Source organism: Halichoerus grypus, chromosome 7 (assembly GCF_964656455.1).
Source record: "Halichoerus grypus chromosome 7, mHalGry1.hap1.1, whole genome shotgun sequence".
Lineage (NCBI taxonomy): Eukaryota > Metazoa > Chordata > Mammalia > Carnivora > Phocidae > Halichoerus > Halichoerus grypus.
Genome location: NC_135718.1, coordinates 117,971,797 through 117,994,399, shown reverse-complemented (window position 1 = coordinate 117,994,399; position 22,603 = coordinate 117,971,797). Strand labels below are relative to the sequence as shown.

General features: G+C 36.3%; 1 protein-coding gene across 8 annotated transcripts in view; it reads left to right on the top strand.

Annotated features, from left to right (window-relative positions):
• The window catches only part of RPS6KC1 (ribosomal protein S6 kinase C1), a 190,741-nt gene that overhangs the window by 97,044 nt on the left and 71,094 nt on the right, over positions 1-22,603 (top strand). For 6 of the 8 annotated variants that reach the window (XM_036101797.2, XM_036101793.2, XM_078078117.1 and 3 more), the window contains one exon: positions 6,543-6,635. The exons of the other annotated variants lie outside the window; for them this stretch is intronic. In XM_036101797.2, the coding sequence (XP_035957690.2) occupies positions 6,543-6,635 (93 nt within the window). The remainder of the gene's footprint in view (positions 1-6,542; positions 6,636-22,603) is intronic. 8 annotated transcript variants of the gene reach the window in all.

Here is a 22,603-nt window from a genome sequence, read left to right as displayed (position 1 = left end):
GTTCTCTGTGCTTCCTGGATTTTGATGCCTGTTTCCTTCCCCAAATTAGGGAAGTTCTCTGCTATAATTTGCTTCAGTATACCTTCTGCCCCTCTCTCTCTTTCTTCTTCTTCTGGGATCCCAATTATTCTAATGTTGTTTCGTCTTATGGTATCGCTTATCTCTCGAATTCTCCCCTTGTGATCCAGTAGTTGTTTATCTCTCTTTTTCTCAGCTTCTTTATTTTCCATCATTTGGTCTTCTATCTCACTGATTCTGTCTTCTGCCTCATTTATCCTAGCAGTTAGCGCCCCCATTTTTGATTACACCTCGGTAGCCTTTTTGATTTCAACTTGGTTAGATTTTAGTTCTTTTATTTCTCCAGAAAGGGTTTCTCTAATATCTTCCATGCTTTTTTCAAGCCCAGCTAGTATCTTTAAAGTGATGATCCTGAACTCTAGATCCGACATCGTACTAATGTCCATATTGAGTAGGCCCCTGGCAGTCGGTACTACCTTTTGTTCTTTTTGTTGAGGTGATTTTTTCCGTCTTGTCATTTTGTCCAGAGGAGAATAGATGAATGAGAGAACAAAATGCTAACAGGGTAACAACATCCCCAGAAAATATACTCTAAACAAATCAGAAAAGACCTGCAGCCGGGGGAAAAGAAAGGGAAAGAAAGAAAAAAGAAAAAGAAAAAAAAAAGAAAAAGAAAAAGATAAAAACAAACAAAAACAGAACAAAACAAAGAAAACCAGAATATGATCAAATATGATCAGGCTGGTGCATATATCAGTGCCACACACTAGATTTTGGGCATATTTTGGCCTGTTAGAAGAAAGTGCCTCCCAAAATTTTAAAGAAAGAAAAACTTATATATGTATAAAAATAAGGGTTGATATGATGAAGGGATGGAATATGACTGTAAAGGTGAAAATTATAAAAAATTTTATAAAAGGAATTGATAAGAAGTTGTTTGAAAATAGGAAGAAGAGGATTTAAAAAAAAAGAAAAAAGAAGGGAGAGAATGTGATCAGGCAGGAGAGTAGAACAAAACCATACACTAGAGATTTAGGGTATATTTTGATCTGTTAGAAGAAACGATCTCAAAATTTTAAAGAGAGAACAACTTATATATATATGCCAAAAATAAGGGTAACTACTACGAAGGGATAGAATATGACTCTAAAAATGAAAAATAAAAATGTTTTTTAAAAAGGGGATTGGGTGAAAAAGGGAAAAAGAAAAATTCAAAAAAAAAAAGTTAAAAAAAAATTAACTTTGAAAGACTAAAGAATCATGGTAAAAAAGCCATGGATTCTATGTGCACTATTTCCCTAGTTCTTGAGTTCTGCCGTTCTCATTCATAGGTAAACTTGGTCTTGGCTGGCTGTTCTCGCTGATCTTCTGGGGGAGGGTCCTGTTGCCGTGGTTCCCAAATGTCTTTGCCGGAGGCGGAATTGCCCCGCCCTTGTCTGTCCGGGCTAAGTAATCTGCTCAGGTTTGCTCTCAGGAGCTTTTGTTCCCTGCAAGCTCTCCATACAGCTTTGGAGGCCGAGAGTGAAAATGGCAGCCTCCCAATCTCCGCCCCAGAGGAGCTATGAACTCGGGGCCCCGCTCCTCAGTGAGCCCCCAGAGAAAAGCAGTCAATCACTCCCGTCTCCCCGGTCTCCGGCCGCACTCTGTGCTCACCTGGCGTGTGACCGAGCGTTTCTATCTCTGGCACCCGACTGGGTGTGGAGTCTCCAAACCCAGCAGATCCCTGTGGTGTGCTCCCGCGCCGCTCCTCCCTGGGGGAGGTAGGAGAGTCTCCCTGGATCTGCCGCTTGTTGGGTCCCTGCTTCCAGAAAGTGGTCACTTTTCTGTTCAGAGAGTTGTTGGTATTCTTTTCTTCGATCTCCTGTTGAGTTTGTAGGTGTTCAGAATGGTTTGATCCCTATCCAACTGAATTCCTGAGATGAGACGAAATCCAGGTCTCCTACTCCTCCACCATCTTGCTCCACCCCCAGTAAAGGTGAAGTCTTAACTGACGGAGACAGAGTTCTTTTTCTCTTCCTTCTTTTTTTTTTTTTTTTTAAATTGGAGATGACTTTGAATGATTTAAGAATTAATATTAAAAGAGGATTTTCCTGGAAAAGACTTGGAGTAGCTTTTTTGCTCTTTTTGGCTCTAGAATTTTAAACCAAGATCATTGAAATTTAGAAAAAGACAATAAATGGTCTATATTTAGGACATAAAAGATTGTGTAGTTTCGAAAGTGTGAATACATTTTTTGTCATGCATTTAAACAAGGTGTGAATGAAAATTAATATGTAGAATGCATGCCTTTCCTGAATATTTATAGATTTTGGGTACAATTGCTATAATATTGAAAATATTTTTCTGTTGTGCATTTTGTTGACTGGTATTATTGATATTTCTCAATTTTCCTTTAGAAAATATTTTATTTATTTTTAAAATTTATTTTATTTTTTTAAGATTTTATTTATTTATTTGAGAGAGAGAGAGCATGAGAATGGGAGGGTCAGAGGGAGAAGCAGACTCCCTGCTGAGCAGGACCCTGATGCAGGACTCGATCCCGGGACCCTGGGATCATGATGCGAGCTGAAGGCAGTCGCTTAGCCAACTGAGCCACCCAGGCGCACTGGGAAATATTTTAAATGAGTATTGTGTCACCCTTAGTGAGAAATGGCCCAAGCAGCAATGGCAGTCAGTGGCAATCTACCTCAGTAGTATAACATCCTTGAAATGTGATCTAAGAGAGGCTTAGGAAACTGGGTTGGAGGGTTAATAAGGTGCCAGTGAAAGTCTTGGCAAAGCCAAAAATTTACAGATGAAGCCAAATTCAGAAACTATAGTATAGTTAACCATCAGGTTTCAGAGTGTGGGTTCTTGATACGTTTTTTCATGCTTTTACCCTATATCCCCACCCTTCCCCCAAACTTACTCTTAGGTTACAGATAGCTAACCCTATTCCAGATGTGCTCGGTGGACCAGCAGCATCAGCATCACCGTTAGTTTGTTGGAAATGCAGAATCTTAGCCTCTCTCAGACTGACCAAATTAGAATCTCCATTTTAACAAGGTCCTCTGATGATGTGCAAACATGCTAAAGTTTGACAAGTACTGCACTCACAGATTGGTAAGAATGGAGGTAGATCTCCGTGAGAACAGGCATTATTATCAAGTGAAGAAGACTATGGGCAGGATAAACAGCAACTTTAAAGAAATCAACAAAAACAAAGGTAAGTGTCACTCAGCCATTTAGAGAATGTAGAACAGAAATAGTAAACAGATTTTATTGGTGTGTTTACTCTAATCCTCTGGTAATGGCTGCCAAGAACACTGTATTATGAGAAAGAGAGTGAGATTAACAGAGATATCTGCCAAGGGCTTGAGCAGTGGAATGATATATATTTGCCATCTTTGGTTTTGAAGATTGTTGGATCATTATACATTCTTATAAGACCCATCATGTATCCCCCCGCCCCCTACCTCCTGTGTTTTATTTTGGTATAGATGAATACAACTGTTCCTTGGTTCTCTAGGCATCTTCTGTTACAGTAGTTAATATATATAAGTGAAAATTTTACTTTTTTCATTAAGGAAATCAGCCATGTTTCCTAGAAATACACTGTATTCCACCCCCCCATTCCCTTAGCATTGGCTGGATTTCCCAGTGTTATATTATTTTGTAAGTAAGATTTAATCCCCTCTTATCTATTATCTAGTTTTGTCATCTTAGATTGCTTAACCTTGCCACTTCTCAGTTTTCTCATCTGAAAAAAAAAAAAAGAGAGAGAATGTTGGACTTGATCTCTGTCTCTTTCTGTTCTTAAAATTCTGTGGATTTATGTTTCCTTTTGCCATCTGAAAAAAGGGATAGATCTATAGGGATTCTGCCCAATTTAAACGCTGCATATAAGGAATACAGGATTTTTTATTGATGATTTTATTTCATGATCTTTCTTTGTTCATTTCTCTGATCTTAAACTTTTATAGATGGTTAAAGTGGAAAGAGAACTTTAATGATCACTTTGCCTTTGGTCTTTCCTCATTACAATTTCACCATTCCCATCTTTGCAGAAGTAACCTTACTAAATCACTGTTTTCTTTGGGTTGTTTCTCATACAAAAACTTGTTTTCTAAACTCTGGAGAATATGGTCCAGACCTGGCATTCAAGGCCTGTGAAAACTGACCGATCCTAAGTGCATAATTTTATTTTCCTTTGTTCTACAATGTGAACATTTTTTCCCCACCAGGCCAGTTTCCTTCCAATCCTATATATAATATCCTTTTCCTAACCTAATTTCAACATAGCATTTAAAATCCTTATTAGTTCCACTTGTTTCTGAGGCTACAGTTTATCATATACGAACTAGTGACTTATCTCTGTTGTCTTGTATTTTTAAAAACTGTTTTGTTGTCATTTAATTTTTCATGTTTTTGGCTTATCTCCTCAAATAAATTATAAACTTCTTGAAGCTAGGGGATCCTGCTTTTTGATGGTTTTTGTTCTTTTCAGTTATAATGCACATAGTCGGCACACAATCGGTATTCACTGAGAGGTGCAGGAGAGATCTTACAGTTTGCTATCTTTGTTGTTGAGATTGCTACAGTGAACCAAAACCTTGCTTTGGAAATGGAAAGATCCAATGACATCAGTGAGTAAGAAGGTATAAGGTAGAAATGGGAGATAGGGGGCACCTGGGTGGCTCAGTCAGTTAAGCATCCAACTTTTGATCTCAGCTCTGGTCTTGATCCCAGGGTCATGAGTTCAAGCCCTGCATTAGGCTCCACGCCGGGTGGCTCAGTCAGTTAAGTGTCCAACTCTTGATTGATCTCAGCTCAGGTCATGATTTCAGGGTCATGAGTTCAAGCCCTATGTTAGGCTCCATGCTGAGTTGGGGCCTACTTATTTATTTATAAATAAATAGGAGATAGGGATGTTAGACTCATTTGGCCATATTTTTAAAGATAAATGTAATGGATAAATTATCATTTGAGGTATTCTTTTCCCCTATAACTTTTCCTCAACACTTCTCTTAACCAAAAATCACAAGCAGCTCTTACTCTTCCTTAATAATAGAATAGGGGAAGATGAATTTTTAATTATCAGAATGTGTTGTGGAGTAGAATAACTGCAAACAATACAATAAGAAGTTGGGGCACACCGAAGTTAGTCCTTGCTTGCTAAACCTAAAAACAAACAGAAATTTGAAAGCGATTAGAATTGTTGCTGTTAGAAAATTTCACAAATGATAGTTTTCCCAGCTGTAAATGACACCTGATTTATCTATGTTACCTCTTTCTCTTGTTTTCCTCCTCTCTTCCTCCTTCCTGTCTTTTCTTCTCTCCTTCCAACTGACACGCTAGGAGCTGTATGAAGATGACTAAGGTGTATTTTCTGTTCTCAGGGAGCTCCGTGTCTAGTGATACTGGCCTGCACAAGGACTTGAAGTATCAACAGTGGTATCTCAGTAACTGTTAATCATGACATTTCATTAACCAGGCTATTTATCTTCCATTCAGGGGGAGAACAGTGTTTCCTATATATTCTGATAGACTTCTGACAACAAACAAGTCTGCTTTGAGGCTACATTAAAGGCATTGTGTCTCCTGTCATCCTTTGCAGCATTACCATTTTACTATACAGATTAATATAACATTGCCTTCTGGTTGTAAATGCCAAATGGAGGTGTCTTTGGAGTTTATTTCGACTAAAGTCATACTTTACTGATAGGGAAAAACTAAGACCGAGGGCTGGGGAGTTAGGATTATTCTTTTATTGTATCTGGTCCTGAAATATCCTTTCCCGTTTTCATTGATCTTTTCTGTAGCCAACAGACCTAGTTTTTCCACATAACGCATGTTCAAATATTAAAACAAAATTGTTTTCTCCTGTAAATCATCTCTTTTCTAGGCTTAACCTCGGTTGTAACAATTATTGGTTATATGATGGAGTTTCTTAATTTCTCACTGTTATTGACAGTTCTTCTGGTTAACCTTGGATCTGCCAGTCCCCTTAAAATACGTAGTATATATTTATGAAGTAACATTAAAGGACTATAGTTTCACGACGAGAGAGAATGACTTGTGTTGCCTCTTCCCCCAAGTTTATCGATAATTACATTGTTTTTTAGTACTCCCCCTCTGAATTACTCTTGAGCCATCTGGGGTAAACATAAGGCTGTGATTCATGGTTGGCTCAGTTTTCCATTTGTTACAAAGTTTCATTATAGCTGTACAGTTTTGAATTGAATTATTGCTCTAGAAACTATACCAGCTTATTATTTTTTCTTTTTAAAATTTTGTTTTCAATGTTATCATGATTTATTTACTTGAAACTTTTTTCTTGCTTTTTCTTTTTGATTTTCTTTCTTTTTGATTTTATTTTTTTTTTTTATTTTACATTACAGACAAACAGAAACTTCCTCCTTTCATCTTTCCATTCTCTGACTTATGATAAATTTAGTTTCCTTTGGCCTGGCATTTGCTTCAGCAGGCAGTCTTCCTTCAAGTACCTCCCTGATTGATGTATAATCTTTGATATCTTCCATTAGCCTCCAGGATCACTAAGTTCAAGGCCCCCTTGGAACCTAAGGAGCCCTGCCGAGGAGCTGAAGGCCTTCAGAGTCCTTGGGGTGATTGACAAGGTAATTCTTCAGTGTCTCTTCAAGAGTTCAGTCATAAATCGACTGCATGCTGACATTATGTCTTTGAAGCTCTGGATCTTAAGGATATGAAACAAAAGGAGAAAATGACTCAAATGCATCTGCACTTTAAAATAACAAAAGCAGAAGAGAAAAAGCTTTTATCTAAGCAATTCATGTAAGGTCATGCAAAATATATTTGAGCTAAAGGAGAAGATGCATATTTGTTGGCATTCAAGTTGAGTAAGGGTTTGGTTTTATAAACCTGTTAGAGCAGGGTAAAGATACACTTTTTGTTAGTTACAAAGACTTGTTAGTCAGTAATTTTCAGCATTAACTGGTATAGTCAATCTAATGATCAAATAGAAAAATGGCACTCTCCTAAGAACTACCATTTACTGAGTACCTACTATGTGTCAGGCCATCTATTAGGCATATCATATAAAACAACTTGCTTAGTCCTTCCCGCAACCCTGCTTTTCCCATCATGGTAGGAAAGTGATAGTTAGAACAGGGTAAGTAACTTGCCCAGAAGTCACATAGCTAGTTTAGGGTAGTACTGGAATTCAAACCTAGATCTTTGTGAATCCAAAGCATTTTTTTTCCTAGTACACCAACCCCCACCCCCCACCTTTATATACACATACTTTTGTATCTGGAATAAAAATAAAGAGATAACAGAGATATCTGCTTTTGAGTTTCCCCAAATTTGGTGACATCTCAGATACGCAAAAAATTCACAGTACTAGCTGAGAGCTTACAAGTGTAATTTAAAAACCATACACAGTAAACCATGTTTTAAATGTATTTATCAACCACCACCTTACCTTTCAGAGTAAAAGAAAATGCTTTATTTAGTATTAAGGTATAAATTTAGGTCTTCTTTTTATATTAACCACCTTTTATAAAGCACCTTACTGCTCGTTTGTAATTTACTGTTCATTGAGTACTTCTTATGTTCTAAAATATGCATGTGATTTGTTGCTAAAACTAAACAATAAACAGTATATCTCAGGCAAGTTAGACAGGAACTAATGGTTTGCGATATTCCGAAGGGAATGTTAGGTTGGATATTACATGAAGTTCTCAGTCTTATTAAATCTTATAAGTATCATTTTTCTCAAATTCGTATAACTGAATTTTGACTTAAAGAATTCTAAGCGGTAGTACTTTTCAGCCTGAAACATTTCTTTAACCATGTTTTTCCTAGCTTTTCCAGTTTGGAGAACATTCTATTTGAGAGTATAGGGAAGCAGAATAGGAACTGACTAGTTCCCAGGTTCTTAGATTTCTGTATGAGCAAATACACTTTTTTGATGTACAGTGTCTGTTCCCTCTCTTTGATGTATTTATTTTGATCAAGCATGACCTTTCATTGATATGCTCTAATCATGAGTAAGTCACCTTGAAGTCCTGGTAATATCTATGAGTCTCACAGGTTTATCCAAACAAGCACTTTCAGCAGTGGAGGAATTCTTAAATTCTGTGTTGAGGCACAATTTGCCACTGTCTTTATTCTGTTAACCTGGGAAATATGCTGAGAAGGTGTTGAGAAGGTGACATTTAACTTTCTAAGTAGAGATAAGAAAATATGTATTTGGGAATTAATAAGCTTTGCAGATAATCTTTTAAAATTTACAACAGAGTCACTCCTTATAAAAAAATTACTAGATTTTTAAAAATTTGAATTATTTTAAGATAAATTCTTTTCCATTTGGGTTTCAGAAACTGGGACTTTGGAAGCACAGTGTTGAATACATGAAACGGCTAGCAGATACCAGGATATGTTAATCTAAGCCTGTACAGACCACAGTTTCTCTGATTCTGTTTCATTGCAGTATTTGTTCTTTATGAGTTATTTTGAATGTTATTGTCTATAAACTTAGGAAAATAAAATGTCCCTAGGAATAGTATTTTACAGACTTTTAAATAGAAAGTAAATCAAATCTGTTCATCAATATCTAGACCGTAAGCTCCATGAGAACAAGATCTTGTCTTTCTTGTTCTCTGTATTTTCAGTGCCTAGAATCATGCTTGACACATAATGGGTGCTTGATAAATATTTGTTGAAGGAATAAATTGAAACTTGAATAATTTTAAATATATCATATATAGAGTGACACCTACTGGTATAATGTGAGACTGTTCCCTAGTACCATTGCTCAAGACACCCAGAGAAATAATAATTCCATTGCTGTATCTTGGTCTAGTATTCAAAGGGAAATAAATGACTTTTTCTTCTTCAACTGGGATAACAAAATCCTTCATTAACATATATATGCAACAAGGAATTTAAGCATTAGGGCTCTTGGAATATAAATAAGCTGGTGTACATTTAGAAGCAAGAATGATAAGGCTAGTGAAGCGGCCCTCAAAATCGTATACAAAGAATAGCTGAAAAAATGAAGTATGGTTTACCTGATAAAAACGTGTGTACTTCATATTTTTGAGGGCTACCCAGGATAACGTGATTACATGGTGTTTTGTGCAAATCTTGAGGATAAAAGGGGATATTATGCCCACATCAAGAGGTACAAACTATGATCACCTTAGGCAAACCAGGATGTATGGCTTTCCTGGAAAAAAGGTAGTGAAGGATAAGATTTGCTTCTTAATATCCCCAAAGGATACAACCAGAACTAAATGAGTACAAGTTTTCAGGTTTAGCTAATGTTTAAAGATACCTTTTAAGAATTAGGGTGACCACAGGCAGACTGGATTCCATCATACTTACTTGTTTTTTGTCATTAGAGATATTGAAGGCTGAAGGGTCATTGGTGGGGATGTTGTAGAAAGAATTCAAGCACTGGATGGGCTTTTACATTAGGTAACTTCTAAAGATTTCTGTTAGCCCTCACATTCACTTACACATAGTCTTCATGTAGTAATAGCAAGGAAAAGTAGAAATTAGTAGAAAACCAGTACTTTGATGAGAAGGATGGATTGCTATTGTTTCTACCTAAGTTTGTGCATGTGTGCATGAGGTATGTATATATAGGGTGTGTATATGATTGTGTGTATAAGGACTGTTTATATATAGGTAATTTGCAGTTGAGTTAGAAGTCTGGATTGGTCATTTGACTGGTAATAGAATGCCCAAATGCAGGGAGAGTTTCTGAGAAAGTTCAATATTGTATAACTTACCTACAGAAAGGATAAAGATGTCTATAATCTAATAAATAGTTATGTACTAATGGCAGTTTCCTGGTCTTGATATTGTGCTATAGCTATATAAGAGATCACCATTGGGAGAAGTTGGTACATGGGACTCTACTATTTTTGCAACTTCCTGTGCGTTTAAAAAAGAGTTTAAAAAAAAAAAAAGGCTTGGAAGACGCTGACTTGAACAGCAGAGTAATAATACCAAGATATGTTCCCTTCATGTCCAGTTAACTCTTCTGGGTTGTATGTATCCAGAGTCCTCCTGCATGTGGGTATGTGTCTAGTGTTTGCAGGGTCAATCAGTGAAGATAATGGATTGCTCAAATTCATTCTCACTCCTTAAAAAACAACTTCAGTAGGATGCTTGATAAATCATTGTTATGAGAGATGCCACATACTTTGTAAAACTAATCACTATTACATCAAATGCCTTGGCATTTTGTAATCAAGGTATCTTTTCAACTTTATCTCAAGCTTGGCAGGCAGAATTCTTAGTTTGACTTGCTATTGGAAAAATATAATTTTAGCTAAAATATTTTTGAGAAAATTTATGTAGATTGTTCAAATTGAGTAGATGTTGAGAGAACCTTAAAAAATGAGTACAGGGCACCTGGGTGGCTCAGTCATTAAGCGTCTGCTTTCGGCTCAGGTCATGATCCCGGGGTCCTGGGATCGAGCCCCGCATCGGGCTCTCTGCTCAGCGGGAAGCCTGCTTCTCCCTCTCCCACTCCCCGTGGTTGTGTTCCCTCTCTTGCTATGTCTCTCTCTGTCAAATAAATAAATAAGGTCTTTAAAAAAAATAAAAAAAAATAAAAAATAAGTACAGGGGTGCCTGGGTGGCTCAGTCAGTTAAGCTTTCGACTCATTTCAGTTCACATCATGATCGAGCCCCCCATCGGGCTCTGCCGGGCATGGAGCCTGCTTGGGATTCTCTCTCTCCCTCTCCCTCTGCCCTGCCTGTCCCCCACTCACATACTCTCTCTCTCAAAAAAAGTACAAAGTAAGTACTTATTTTTTAAGTTTCCTAAATAATATTTTCTATGATGATATATAGATAAAGTGTCCTTATTGGGAACACAGAAGCATCAATATTTGGGTATTTGCTCATTGAGAGAACATTGGGTTGAACTGGATTAAGAGGAATTTGACCTTTATTTAAACAGTGTGGCAAAAATATTACTTAAATGGTATCAAATTACAAGTGTTGCACTTTTGCTTGTAGAAAGATGGAATTGCTTATAGAAAGAGATCCTTTTCCATATTTTTTTCTGCTAAGTATAACTAAAACTCTGGATGTTATACAGAAAACAAACAATAGGAAGACTGGAAACTAGAGAGTAGAAGGAAGACTGGCTAATGACATTGGGATCCAATGACTGTGTAGTGGTAAATTCCCTGTACTTTCTTTTCCTCACAGACTGGATGTTGGAGAAATGAGCAACTCAGCAAAGCTAACAGGAACAGACAAAAAGCAAACTTAACAAAAACCTGCTCTTTCTAGCCAAAGGACTATGAAATGGGCAGCTTAGTTAGACAGAAAACTTAGACAATAACCACCCTACTCCAGCCAACACCATAGAAAAACTTTGGCACTACCGCACTACAATAGCAAAGGCCATGTGAGGTACCTATACTTTCATCCTTGCAAGACTGCAATGAGGTGCTGCATCCCTTTTATTAGGATGGTGTCAGAAATGGCCAAGTGGGGGGATCTGGAACTTATATCCCCACTGGGCAGAAATGACACATATCAGTTGTGACTACTTGGGAGCCTTGGACTTTTAGCCCCAGCTGGTGGTAAAGAGGCTCCCCATCCTTTCCCCACTGAGGTAGTGTTAGAGGAGGCCTGCTAGAGATTTAGGATTTGACCACTACCCGGTGGTAATGAAGCCACCTCCCACATGGTGTAAAGTGAAGGCTCCATGAGGATCAGTAATGAAGCACATCTGTTCTTCCCAGCCAGGGTGGTATCAGCAGAGGCCTGAACTCCTACTCCTACCCACCAGTTAACTAGGAGTCCCATTTTCCTCCCCCAGATATCACTGAAGGCCAAAAGGGGAACCTGAACTTGCACCTCTACCTGGGAGAAGCAGACTAATTATCTCTTTCCTCCATCAGAATCATGTCAGAGAAGGAATGCTGAAATAAAATTTTTTTACAAGATGCAGCGTCTTATAATACCCAAAATATCCAGGTTTCTGTAGAAAATCATTGAGAATTGGGGCACCTCGGTGGCTTAGTCAGTTAAGCATCTGCCTTTGGCTCAGGTCATGATCTCAGGGTCCTGGGATCGAGCCCCACATCAGGCTCCCTGCTCAGCAGGGAGTCTGCTTCTCCCTCTCCATCTCCCCCAGCTCATGCTCTCTCTCTCTCCCTCACTCTCTCTCAAATAAATAAATAAAATCTTAAAAAAAAAAAAAAACATCATTGAGAAAAGATAATCAACTGATACGAACACTGAGATGACACAGATGTTAAAGCTATCTGTCAAGGTTTAAAACAGCCATCATAAAAATGTTTCAGTGAGCAATTACACATATGAAACAAAAAATAGAAAGTCTCAACAAAGAAATAGAAGATATAAAGAAAAACCAAATGGAAGCTGTAGAACTGAAAAATACAATAAGAGAGAGAGGCAAAAACAAACCTCAGTGGGCTCAACAATGGAATGATAAGACAGAGGAAATAGTGAATTTGAAGATAGGACAATAGAAATTACCCAATCTAAAGAGAAAATAAAATGGGCGAAAAAGTAAACAGAGCCAGGAACCTATGAGACTAAATCAAAAGTTCTAACTTGGGTGTCATTAGGGTCCTAGATGAAGAGGAGAAGGAGGGTGAAGCTGAAAAGTATTTGAAGAGATAATGGCCAGACATAAACCTACAGATTCAAGAAGCTGAATCCAAAAAAGGGTAAATCCAAAGCAGTCCATGGCAAGGCATCTCATAGTCAAACTTCTTAAAAATGAAACAAAGAAAAAAATTTGAAAGCAGTACGAGGGAAACAACGCTTTACCTATAGAAGAAAAACAGTTTGAATGACAGTGGATTTCTCATCACAAACCATTGAGTCCATAAAAAGCGGCACACCATTTTTTAAGTCCTGAAAGAAAAGAATTGTGTCAACCCAGAATTCTATATCCTGTGAAAATATTCTTCAAAAATGAAAGGGAAATCAAGCCATTCTCAGATGAATGAACACTATGAGAATTTGCCACTAGTTAATTTATCCTAAAAGAATAGCTAAAGTAAGTTCTCTAAACACAAAGAAAATATTGAAAGTAGGAATCTTAGAACATTTGGAAGGAAGAATGAACAATGAAAAGGGTAAAATATGAGTAAATACTTTTTTTCCTCCTGAGTGTTCTAAATTATGTTTTATGGTTGAACAAAAATTATAACTGGGCGGCCTGGGTGGCTCAGTTGGTTAAGCGACTGCCTTCGGCTCAGGTCATGATCCTCGAGTCCCGGGATCGAGTCCCATATCGGGCTCCCTGCTCAGCAGGGAGTCTGCTTCTCCCTCTGACCCTCTTCCCTCTCGTGCTCTCTATCTCTCATTCTCTCTCTCTCAAATAAATAAAAAAATCTTTAAAAAAAAAATTATAACTGACCTATTTCTAAATGTATGTAGAGAAAATATTTAAGACAATTATGTTATAAATGAGGGAGTGTAAAAGGATATAAAGAGAGATAAGTTTTCTACACTTCATTTGAAATGGTAAAATGATGACACCAGGAGATCGTGGTCTTATGTAAATATAATAACTAGAGCAAACACTGAAAAAGCTATAAAAAGAGATAAAGAGATATACTAAAAAAACACTATAGATAAAGAAAATGGAATTCTAAAAAATGTTAAAGTAACCCACAGTGGGGCAGGCAAAAGAAAACACAAAAAACAGAGAACAAACAGAAAACATAAAGGAGGCTCCAGAGTAAAGAAAATGATAAGAGCCAGAGAGGAACATTATATGATGATAAGAGTCAATCCACCAAGAACACACAGTCCTAGATATGTATATACCAGACATCAGTTTGTTGAATATATAGTTGAATGAATACAAAAGAACATATCAAAATTGATGGGAAATAAAAAATTGATGGGACACAGCCAAAGCATGCTGACAGAAATTTTTATAGCACTAAATGCTTGCATTAGAAAAGAAGAAAAGTCCCAAATCAATAAAAACTCTAAGCTCCCACTCCAAGAAACTGAAAAAGAGCAAAACAAACCTTAAGCAAGCAGAAGGAAATAAAGGTAAGAGTAGTGATCAGTGAAATTGCAAATAAAAACCATAGAAAAAAATCAGTGAAACACAAAGTTGGTTCTTTGCAAAGATAAGTAAAATTGATAAACCTCCAGCAAGACTGACAGAAAAATAAAAGACACAAATTACTTTGTCAGTAATAAAATAGGGTAGTATTGCAGATATCAAAAAGGTAACAAAGAAATAGTACAGACAACCCTATACATATGAATTTGGTGATTTAGATGAAATGGACCAATTTGTAGAAGAGTGTAGACTATCATCCAGTATGAAGTGGATAATTTGAATAGCCCTATGAAGGGGTTACTATTACTATTAAGGGCATTGTATTTACAATTAAAATACGCCTAAAGTGAAATATTGAGGCTCAAATGGTTTTACTGGAGAATTTTACCACATTTTTAAAGAATTAACACCAATTCTGCATATTCTTTTCCAGAAAATAGAAGATGAAATAGTTCCCATTTCATTTTATTAGGTCAGTGTTGTCCTAATAACAAAATCCGATAGTACAAAAAAAAAAAAAAAGAAAAAAAGAAAATTACAGGTCAGTATTTCTCATGAATGTAGATACAAAAATCCTCAAAATATTAGCAAATAGAAATCAGCAGTATCTAAAAGGAATTATGTACTGTGACCAAGTAGGGTTGATTCCAGGAATGCAAAGTTGGTATAGTGTTTGAAAATCAATCAGTGTGGGCATTAAGGAGGGCACGTGATGTGATGAGCACTAGATGTTATATGCAACTGATGAATTACTGAACACTGCATCTGAAACTAATGATGTACTATATGTTGGTTAATTGAATTGAAATAAAAAAAAATCAATCAGTGTAATCCAACTATAGTAACAGGATAAAGAAGAAAAATCACATGATCGTAGCAATTGATGCAGAAAGTATTTAAAAAACTCAACACCAGTTCATGAAAAAAGAAATCTCTCTAAAAAGTAGGAATAGAGGGGAACTTCTTCAACTTGGTAAAGATTAGCTACAGAAAACTTACAGCTAATGGCATACTTCATGGTGAATGACTGGATGCTTTACCCCTGAAGATCAGGAACAAGGCAGATTCTTAGCACTTCTATTAAACATAGTATCAGAAGTTCTAGAAAGTGCTACTCAAGAAGATAAGGAAATAAAAGGCATATGGATTGGAAAGGAAGAAATACAACTGTATTTGAAAATGACATAATGGTTTACATATATAAAACCATTGGAATCTACCAAAAAATCAGAACTAGTAAGTGAATTCAGCAAGGTTGCAAGATATAAAATCAGCATACAAAAATATATTTCTGCATACTAACAGTGAATACATAGAAACTGGAATTAAAAATACGGTACCCTTTATAGTCATAATTGATAAACAGTTTTAACACAATTCCTGTCAGATTCTCAGGGAAGTTTTTGTGTGTGTGTGTGTGTGTGTGTGTGTGTGTGTTGGTGTAGGTGAGATTATTAAAAAATTTATATGGGAAGGTATAGGAACTATAATAGCTGAAACAGTTTTGTAAAAAGAACAAAGTGGGTATAATCACTTGATTTCAGGAGTTGCATAGCTACAACAGTCAAGACTGTGTTGTATTGGTGTATAGAGAGACACATAAATCAGTGGGATAGAATAGAGAATGTATGGCCAGCTGACTTTTGACAAAGGTGCAAAAGCAGTTCAATGTAGGAAGGATAGTCTTTTTAACAGTGCGGAAGCAATTGGATATCCGTTGCCAAACAAAACAAAACAAAACAAAATAACCCCCAAACCTCAAACCCTTGGCCTGTATCTCACACCTATACAAAAATTAGCTCAAAATGGATCACACATTTAAATGCAAAACATAAAACTTTTAGAAGTAAACACAGGAAAATCTTTAGGACTTAAGCCTTGGTTTATATAAGTTTTAGACATCATGCTGTAAGCATGATCTGTACAAGGAGAAATTGACAGACTATCAAGATTAAAAACTTTTGGTCTGCAAGAAGCCTATTAAAAGGCTGAAAAGCTACAGACTGGGAGAAATTATTTGCAAATTACATATATTACAAAAAACTCATTTAGAATTTATATAGAATTCTTGAAACTCAACATTAAAACCCAAACAATCCAACTAGAAAATTACCAAAGGATATGAAAAACCATTTCACCAAATGAAATTATGGCAAATTAGCACATGAAAAGATGTTCAGCATCACTAGTCATTAGAGAAATGCAAAATAAGATCACAGAGATATCACTATACACCTGTTAGAAAACTTTCTTTGTAATAGCCCCAATGTGGAAGCAACTGAAATATCTTACAATAAGTGAACAGTTAAACTGTGGTACATTAATACCATGTGATATTACTCATCAATAAAAAGGAATGAACTGTTGAAACATGCATCTGCTGGGATGATTGCATGAAGGTCATTATCCTGAGTAAAAAAAAAACCACTCTCAAATAATTATATATTGTATGATTCCATATATATACCATTTTCAAAATGACAAAACTAATATTTCTCTTCCTTCATTTCCCATAGTTCATTTTTTTTAAAGATTTTATTTATTTGACAGAGAGCGCACAAGCAGGGGGAGTGGCAGGCAGAGGGAGAGGGAGAAGCAGGCTCCCTGCTGAGCAGGGAGCCTGATGCGGGACTTGATCCCAGGACCCTGGGATCATGACCTGAGCCGAAGGCAGATGCTTAACCGACTGAGCCACCCAGGTGCCCCTCCCATAGTTCATTCTATTTAAGAATTGAAGTAGTATAGGACAAAGACATATAAATGAAATTAATAGTAAGGTAGATATGGATTAATAATTATTGCTACAATTTATTGATTACATATTACAGTGAAAGTGAGCTGATTTAACATGGTTCCATATTTTTTGAAAAATTTTATTCTGTTGTAATCTTTAAAAAATCATCCCTGTGAATGTTACTTTATAATAAATGTATAATTAATTTGTCATATGTATAAGAAAACAATACATCCTACTACTATATTGTTAGTATTTAGTTTAAATATATGTGTATTGTAAAAATAGTACTTTACAGTAAAAATTCTCAAATTAGAACCTGCAAATAAATACAACCATAGTTTCAATATATTATAGTCTGTTCAGCAGTACTATAGATTTAGATATATTTAAAACGAAGTAGTCTGTTACTGTGGTTTTGTGTGTAACATGCTACTAATAATTTTGGTGCCAAAAACCTATGTTTATAAATAACTTAAAAATACATTTAAGAATTGGGGCATCTGAGTGGCTCAGTTGGTTAAGCATCCGACTTTTGATCTCAGCTCAGGTCTTGATCTCAGGGTGGTGAATTCAAGCCCTGCACTGGGCTCCATGCTGGGAATGGAGCCTACTTAGGAAAAACAATACATTTAAAAATCAATGTAATACCTTCTGGTTTCTGGTCTGGCATGGAAAGAGCTTGGAAGGCTCCACTCCATGCTAACAAGAAGTAAAAAGCTGAACAAACTGAAAAATCGACAACTCTTCTTAGATCCATCAGAGAAGTGAAGTCATAGGGCAAATGTTTGCCCCAAAATTGGAGAGACAGACATACAGATACAGAGAATCACTGCTTACTAGAGCAGACACCTACGTGGAAACTATGCCTGGCTAGAAAATGAGACTGTAATTGACAAATTGCTGGAGGCTCGATGGGACAAGTCTGAGAGTTAAAAGTTCCAGGGGTTGCCCCCATATTTTTGTGAGTTTTACCTTTTGGAGCTCTAGCAGGTTCTCACAGTGAATATTGGAGAAAAATACCCTCAGGCTTTCATTGAGAGAGGGGGAAAGTAGCCATTTTGAAATATACTAGAGCATTCTATTCTTTTTTTTAATTTAATTTTTTTTATTATTTTATGTTAATCACCATACATTACATCATTAGTTTTTGATGTAGTGTTCCATGATTCATTGTTTGCATATAACACCCAGTGCTCCATGCAGAACGTGCCCTCTTTAATACCCATCACCAGGCTAATCCATCCTCCCACCCCGCTCCCCTCTAGAACCCTCAGTTTGTTTTTCAGAGTCCATCGTCTCTCTCGGTTCATCTCCCCCTCCGATTCCCCCCCTTCATTCTTCCCCTCCTGCTATCTTCTTCTTCTTTTTTTTTTTTTTAACATATAATGTATTATTTGTTTCAGAGGTACCGGTCTGTGATTCAATAGTCTTGCACAATTCACAGTGCTCACCATAGCACATACCCTCCCCAATGTCCGTCACCCAGTCACCCCATCCCTCCCACCCCCCACCACTCCAGCAACCCTCAGTTTGTTTCCTGAGATTAAGAATTCCTCCTATCAGTGAGGTCATATGATACGTGTCTTTCTCTGATTGACTTATTTCGTAGAGCATTCTATTCTTAACAAGGCTTGTCTTCAAGAGAAATGATTTTACCAGAGCCTAACCAATGAGGTTTTATCATTGGCTTTGGGGAAGGGAAATACCGAGTTCTGGACAGCTTTAGCCTTGGGTGCAGGGGAAAGGGAATACCAACTCTAATCCTCCTTTGACCTTCCAGTGGGAGGAAAGAGAAATACCCAACTCCAGTCCCCTGCAACCATTTAGTTCTACCTAAAGCTGGAGAAAATCCCATAGGAACTTGTGAAGTTCACAGCCCATGGCCACAGGCTTACTGAATGACTGAGACATAATCATAGGGCCGTAGAAGTCTTTCCTTCCTCCAGCATCTATCTTACCACATTACTAAAGGCCTGTTTATTGGAGTTCCTTTTACCTAGTACATCACATTACAACTTTCAACAAAAAACTAGAAGGTATGCTAAATGGCAAAACAAACAAGCAAAAAACCAAAGAACCCCCACAACAACAGTTTGAAGAGACAGCAGGAATCAGAACCAGACTCAGATATGGAGGGATGTTGGAATTATCAGACCATGAATTTAAAATAGTTATGATTAATATGCTGTGTACTGTGACAGAAAAAGTAGACAACATGCAAGAACAGATGGGTAATATAAGCATAGAGATGGAATTTCTAAAAAGAATTTTAAAAATGCTAGAGATAAAAAATACTATAATGGAGATGAAGAATGCTTTTGATTGGCTCATTGATAGGCTGGACAGGGCTGAGGAAAGAATCTCTCAGCTTGAGGATATATCAGTAAAAACTTCTGAAACTAAAAAGCAAAGAGAATAAAGACTAAAAAAATATGGAACATCCAAGAACTGTGGGATAACTGCAAAAGGCATGACATACATGTAATGGGAATACCAGGAGAAGAAGAAAGAGAAACGAACAGTCTGTTTAAAATAATAGTGACAATGTATTCAATTTTGTATGCTTATGTGTGTGTATATGTGTGTGTATGTGTATGCTTATTTATACTTATGTGTAAGTGAAATGAATAAGAGCAATGCTACAAGGGATAGGAGAAATGAATTAGGAATATTTTGCTATTATAAAGTACTTGTACTGCCTGAGAAGCAGTATAATATTATTTGAAAGTGGACTTGGATTAGTTGTAAATGTATATTGCAAACCCTAGGACAACCAATAAGAAAAGTCGGAAAAGAAGTATAATTGATATGCTAAAAAAGGAAAGAAAATGGAATCATATGAAATGCTCAATTAAAGCCACAAAGGGCAGAAAAAGAATGGGAGAAAAAATAGGAAAGAAAACAACGGCAATGAATAGAAAACAGTAAAAAAATATGGTAGGTATCCAACTTTATCAATAATCGTAAACATGAGTGCTCCAGATTCACCAATTAAGAGACAGAGATTGTCAGAGTTGATAAAAAAAAGAAGAACCAACCATTTGTTATCTATAAGAAACTTCACTTTAAATGTGAAAGACACATACAGATTAAAAGTGAGAGGGTTAGAGAAAGATATACCATGTTCACACTACCAAAGGAAAGTGGGAGTAGCTATAATAATTTCAGACAGGACAGACTTCAGGGCAAGGCAGATTATCAGGAATAATGATAAAGGAGTCATTCTCCAAGAAAATATAATGATTTATAGAGTGTATGTGCCTAAAAATGGAGCATCAAAATACATAAGGCAAAAAGTAGTAAAACTACAAGGCGAAGGAGAAATAACTACTATTACAGTTGAAGACTTCAACACCTCTGTATCAGAAATGGACAGATCTAGCTGGCAGAAAATCACTGAGGACATAGTGGAACTCAACAGCACCATCAATCAACATAATTGGACATAGCTGGACATCTATAGACTTCTTCATCCAGCAAAAGCAGAAAATATATTCTTCTCAAGCTCACATGGAACATTCACCAAATTAGACCACATTCCTGGTCGTAAAACACTACTTGATTGACAAATTTAAAATGGTAGAAATCATAGAATATCTGTTCTCAGACCACAATGGAATTAAACTAGAAATTGATAACAGAAAGATAGCTAGAAAATCCCCAAATGTATAGAGATTAAATAACACACTTCTAAATAACACATAAGTCAAGGAAGAAATCTGAAGAGAAATTTAAAATGAAAATACAACTTACCAAAGTTTGTAAGATGCAGCAAAAACAGTGCTAGAGGGAAATTTATAGCACTGAATGCATATGTTAAAAATGAAGAAATCTAAAATCAGTCATCTAAGTTTTGACCTTAGGAAACTAGAAAAAGAGGAGCAAATTAAAGTAAGCAGAAGAAAAGAATAAAAGTTAAAGTAGAAATCAGTGGAATTGAAAATAGGAAATCAGTAGAGAAAATGAACAAACCAAAAGCTGGTTCTTTGAAAAGATAGATAAAACCAATAAGCCTTTAGCTAGGCTAAGTAAGAAAAAAGGATAGCTGGCATAAATTTCTAAGATCAGAAATGAGAGTGTATCACTATAGACATGGACATTAAAAAGGTAATAAAGGAATATTGTGAATAATTCTATGCCTACAGATTTGATAACCTAGATGAAATGGACCAATTTCTTAAAAGACACAATCTGCCAAAACTCACCCAAGAAGAAACATACAATCATAGGCCTGTATCTATTAAAGAAACTGAATCCGTAATTAAGAACCTCCCAAAACAGAAAGTATCAGCCTGGATGGGTTCACTGGTGAACTCTATGAAACTTTTAAGGAAGAGATTATACCAATTCCCTACAGTCTCTTTCAGATTATAGAAGCAGAGGGAATACTTCCTAACTCATTTTATGCAGCTAGCATTATCCTAACACTAAAAGAAAAGCTATTATAAGAAAAACTACAGACCAGCATCTCTCATGAACATAGGTGCAAAAACCCTAATCAAAATATTAGCAAATTGAATCCAATATAGAAAGCTATACACAATGAATTAAGTGGGGTTTATCCCAAGTATGCAAGGCTGGTTTAACATTTAGAAGTCAATTAGTGTAATCCGGCATATCAACAGAGTAAAAAAAAAAAAATCACGTATCAATCAGTTCTGAAGAAGCATTTGATGTAGTCCAGCACCTATTCATGATAAAACTCTCAACAAATTAGGAATAGAAAGAAACTTCCTCAACTCGATAAAGAACATTTACAAAAAAACCTACAGCTAACATCATTCTTTATAGTGACAAACTTGAAGTTTCCCCACTGAGATCAGGAACAAAGCAAGGATATTCCCTCTCAGCCTTCCTTTTCTTAGTCTTCCTCCATACTGGACATCCTCACTGAGTAAGACAATAAAAAGAAAGATACTCAGATTGGAAAGGAGGAAAGAAAATTTGTAGATGACATAATCATCTATGTAAAGAATCCACAAAAAAATCTTCTGGTACTAAGTGATTACAGCAAGGTTGCTGCATGCAAGGTTAATGTACAAAAGTCAGTCATTTTCTTATGTGCCAACAATGAGTAAGGGGAATTTGAAATCAAACACACACATACACAAGAACACAGTATCATTTATAGTAGCACCGTCAAAAAATGAAATACTGGGGTGCTTGGCTGGCTCAGTGGGTAGATAGGGCATGTGATTCTTGATCTCAGGGTCATGAGTTTAAGCCCCATGTTGGGCGTGGAGACTACTTAAAAAAAAAAAATGAAATACTTAGGTATGAATCTGACAAAATGTATATACCATCTATATGAGGAAAACTACAAAACTCTAAGGAAACAAATCAAAGAAGAACTAAATAAATGGAGAGGTATTCCATGTTTATGGATAGGAAGACTATTCATGTCAAGATGTCAGTTGTTTCCAATTTGATTGATAACATTGAGTTTAATCCCAATCAAAATCATTGCAAGTAATTTTTTGGATATTGAGAAAATGATTGTAAAGTTTTTATTAAGTGACAAAAGTCCAACATAATATTGAAGAAAATCCAATACAGTATTTAAGGAAAAGAACAAACTCAAAGGACTAACTCTACCCAACTTTAAGACTTACTGTAAAGCTACAGTAGGTAATTAAGACAATTATGAAAGAATAGACAGATTCGTGGAACAGAATAGAGTGCCCAGAAATAGATCTACATGAATAGAGTCTAGGGATCTTTGACAGAAGAATAAAAGCAATACCATGGAGAAAAGATAATCTCTTAAACAAATGGTGCTGAACTCCACATCCAGTGGA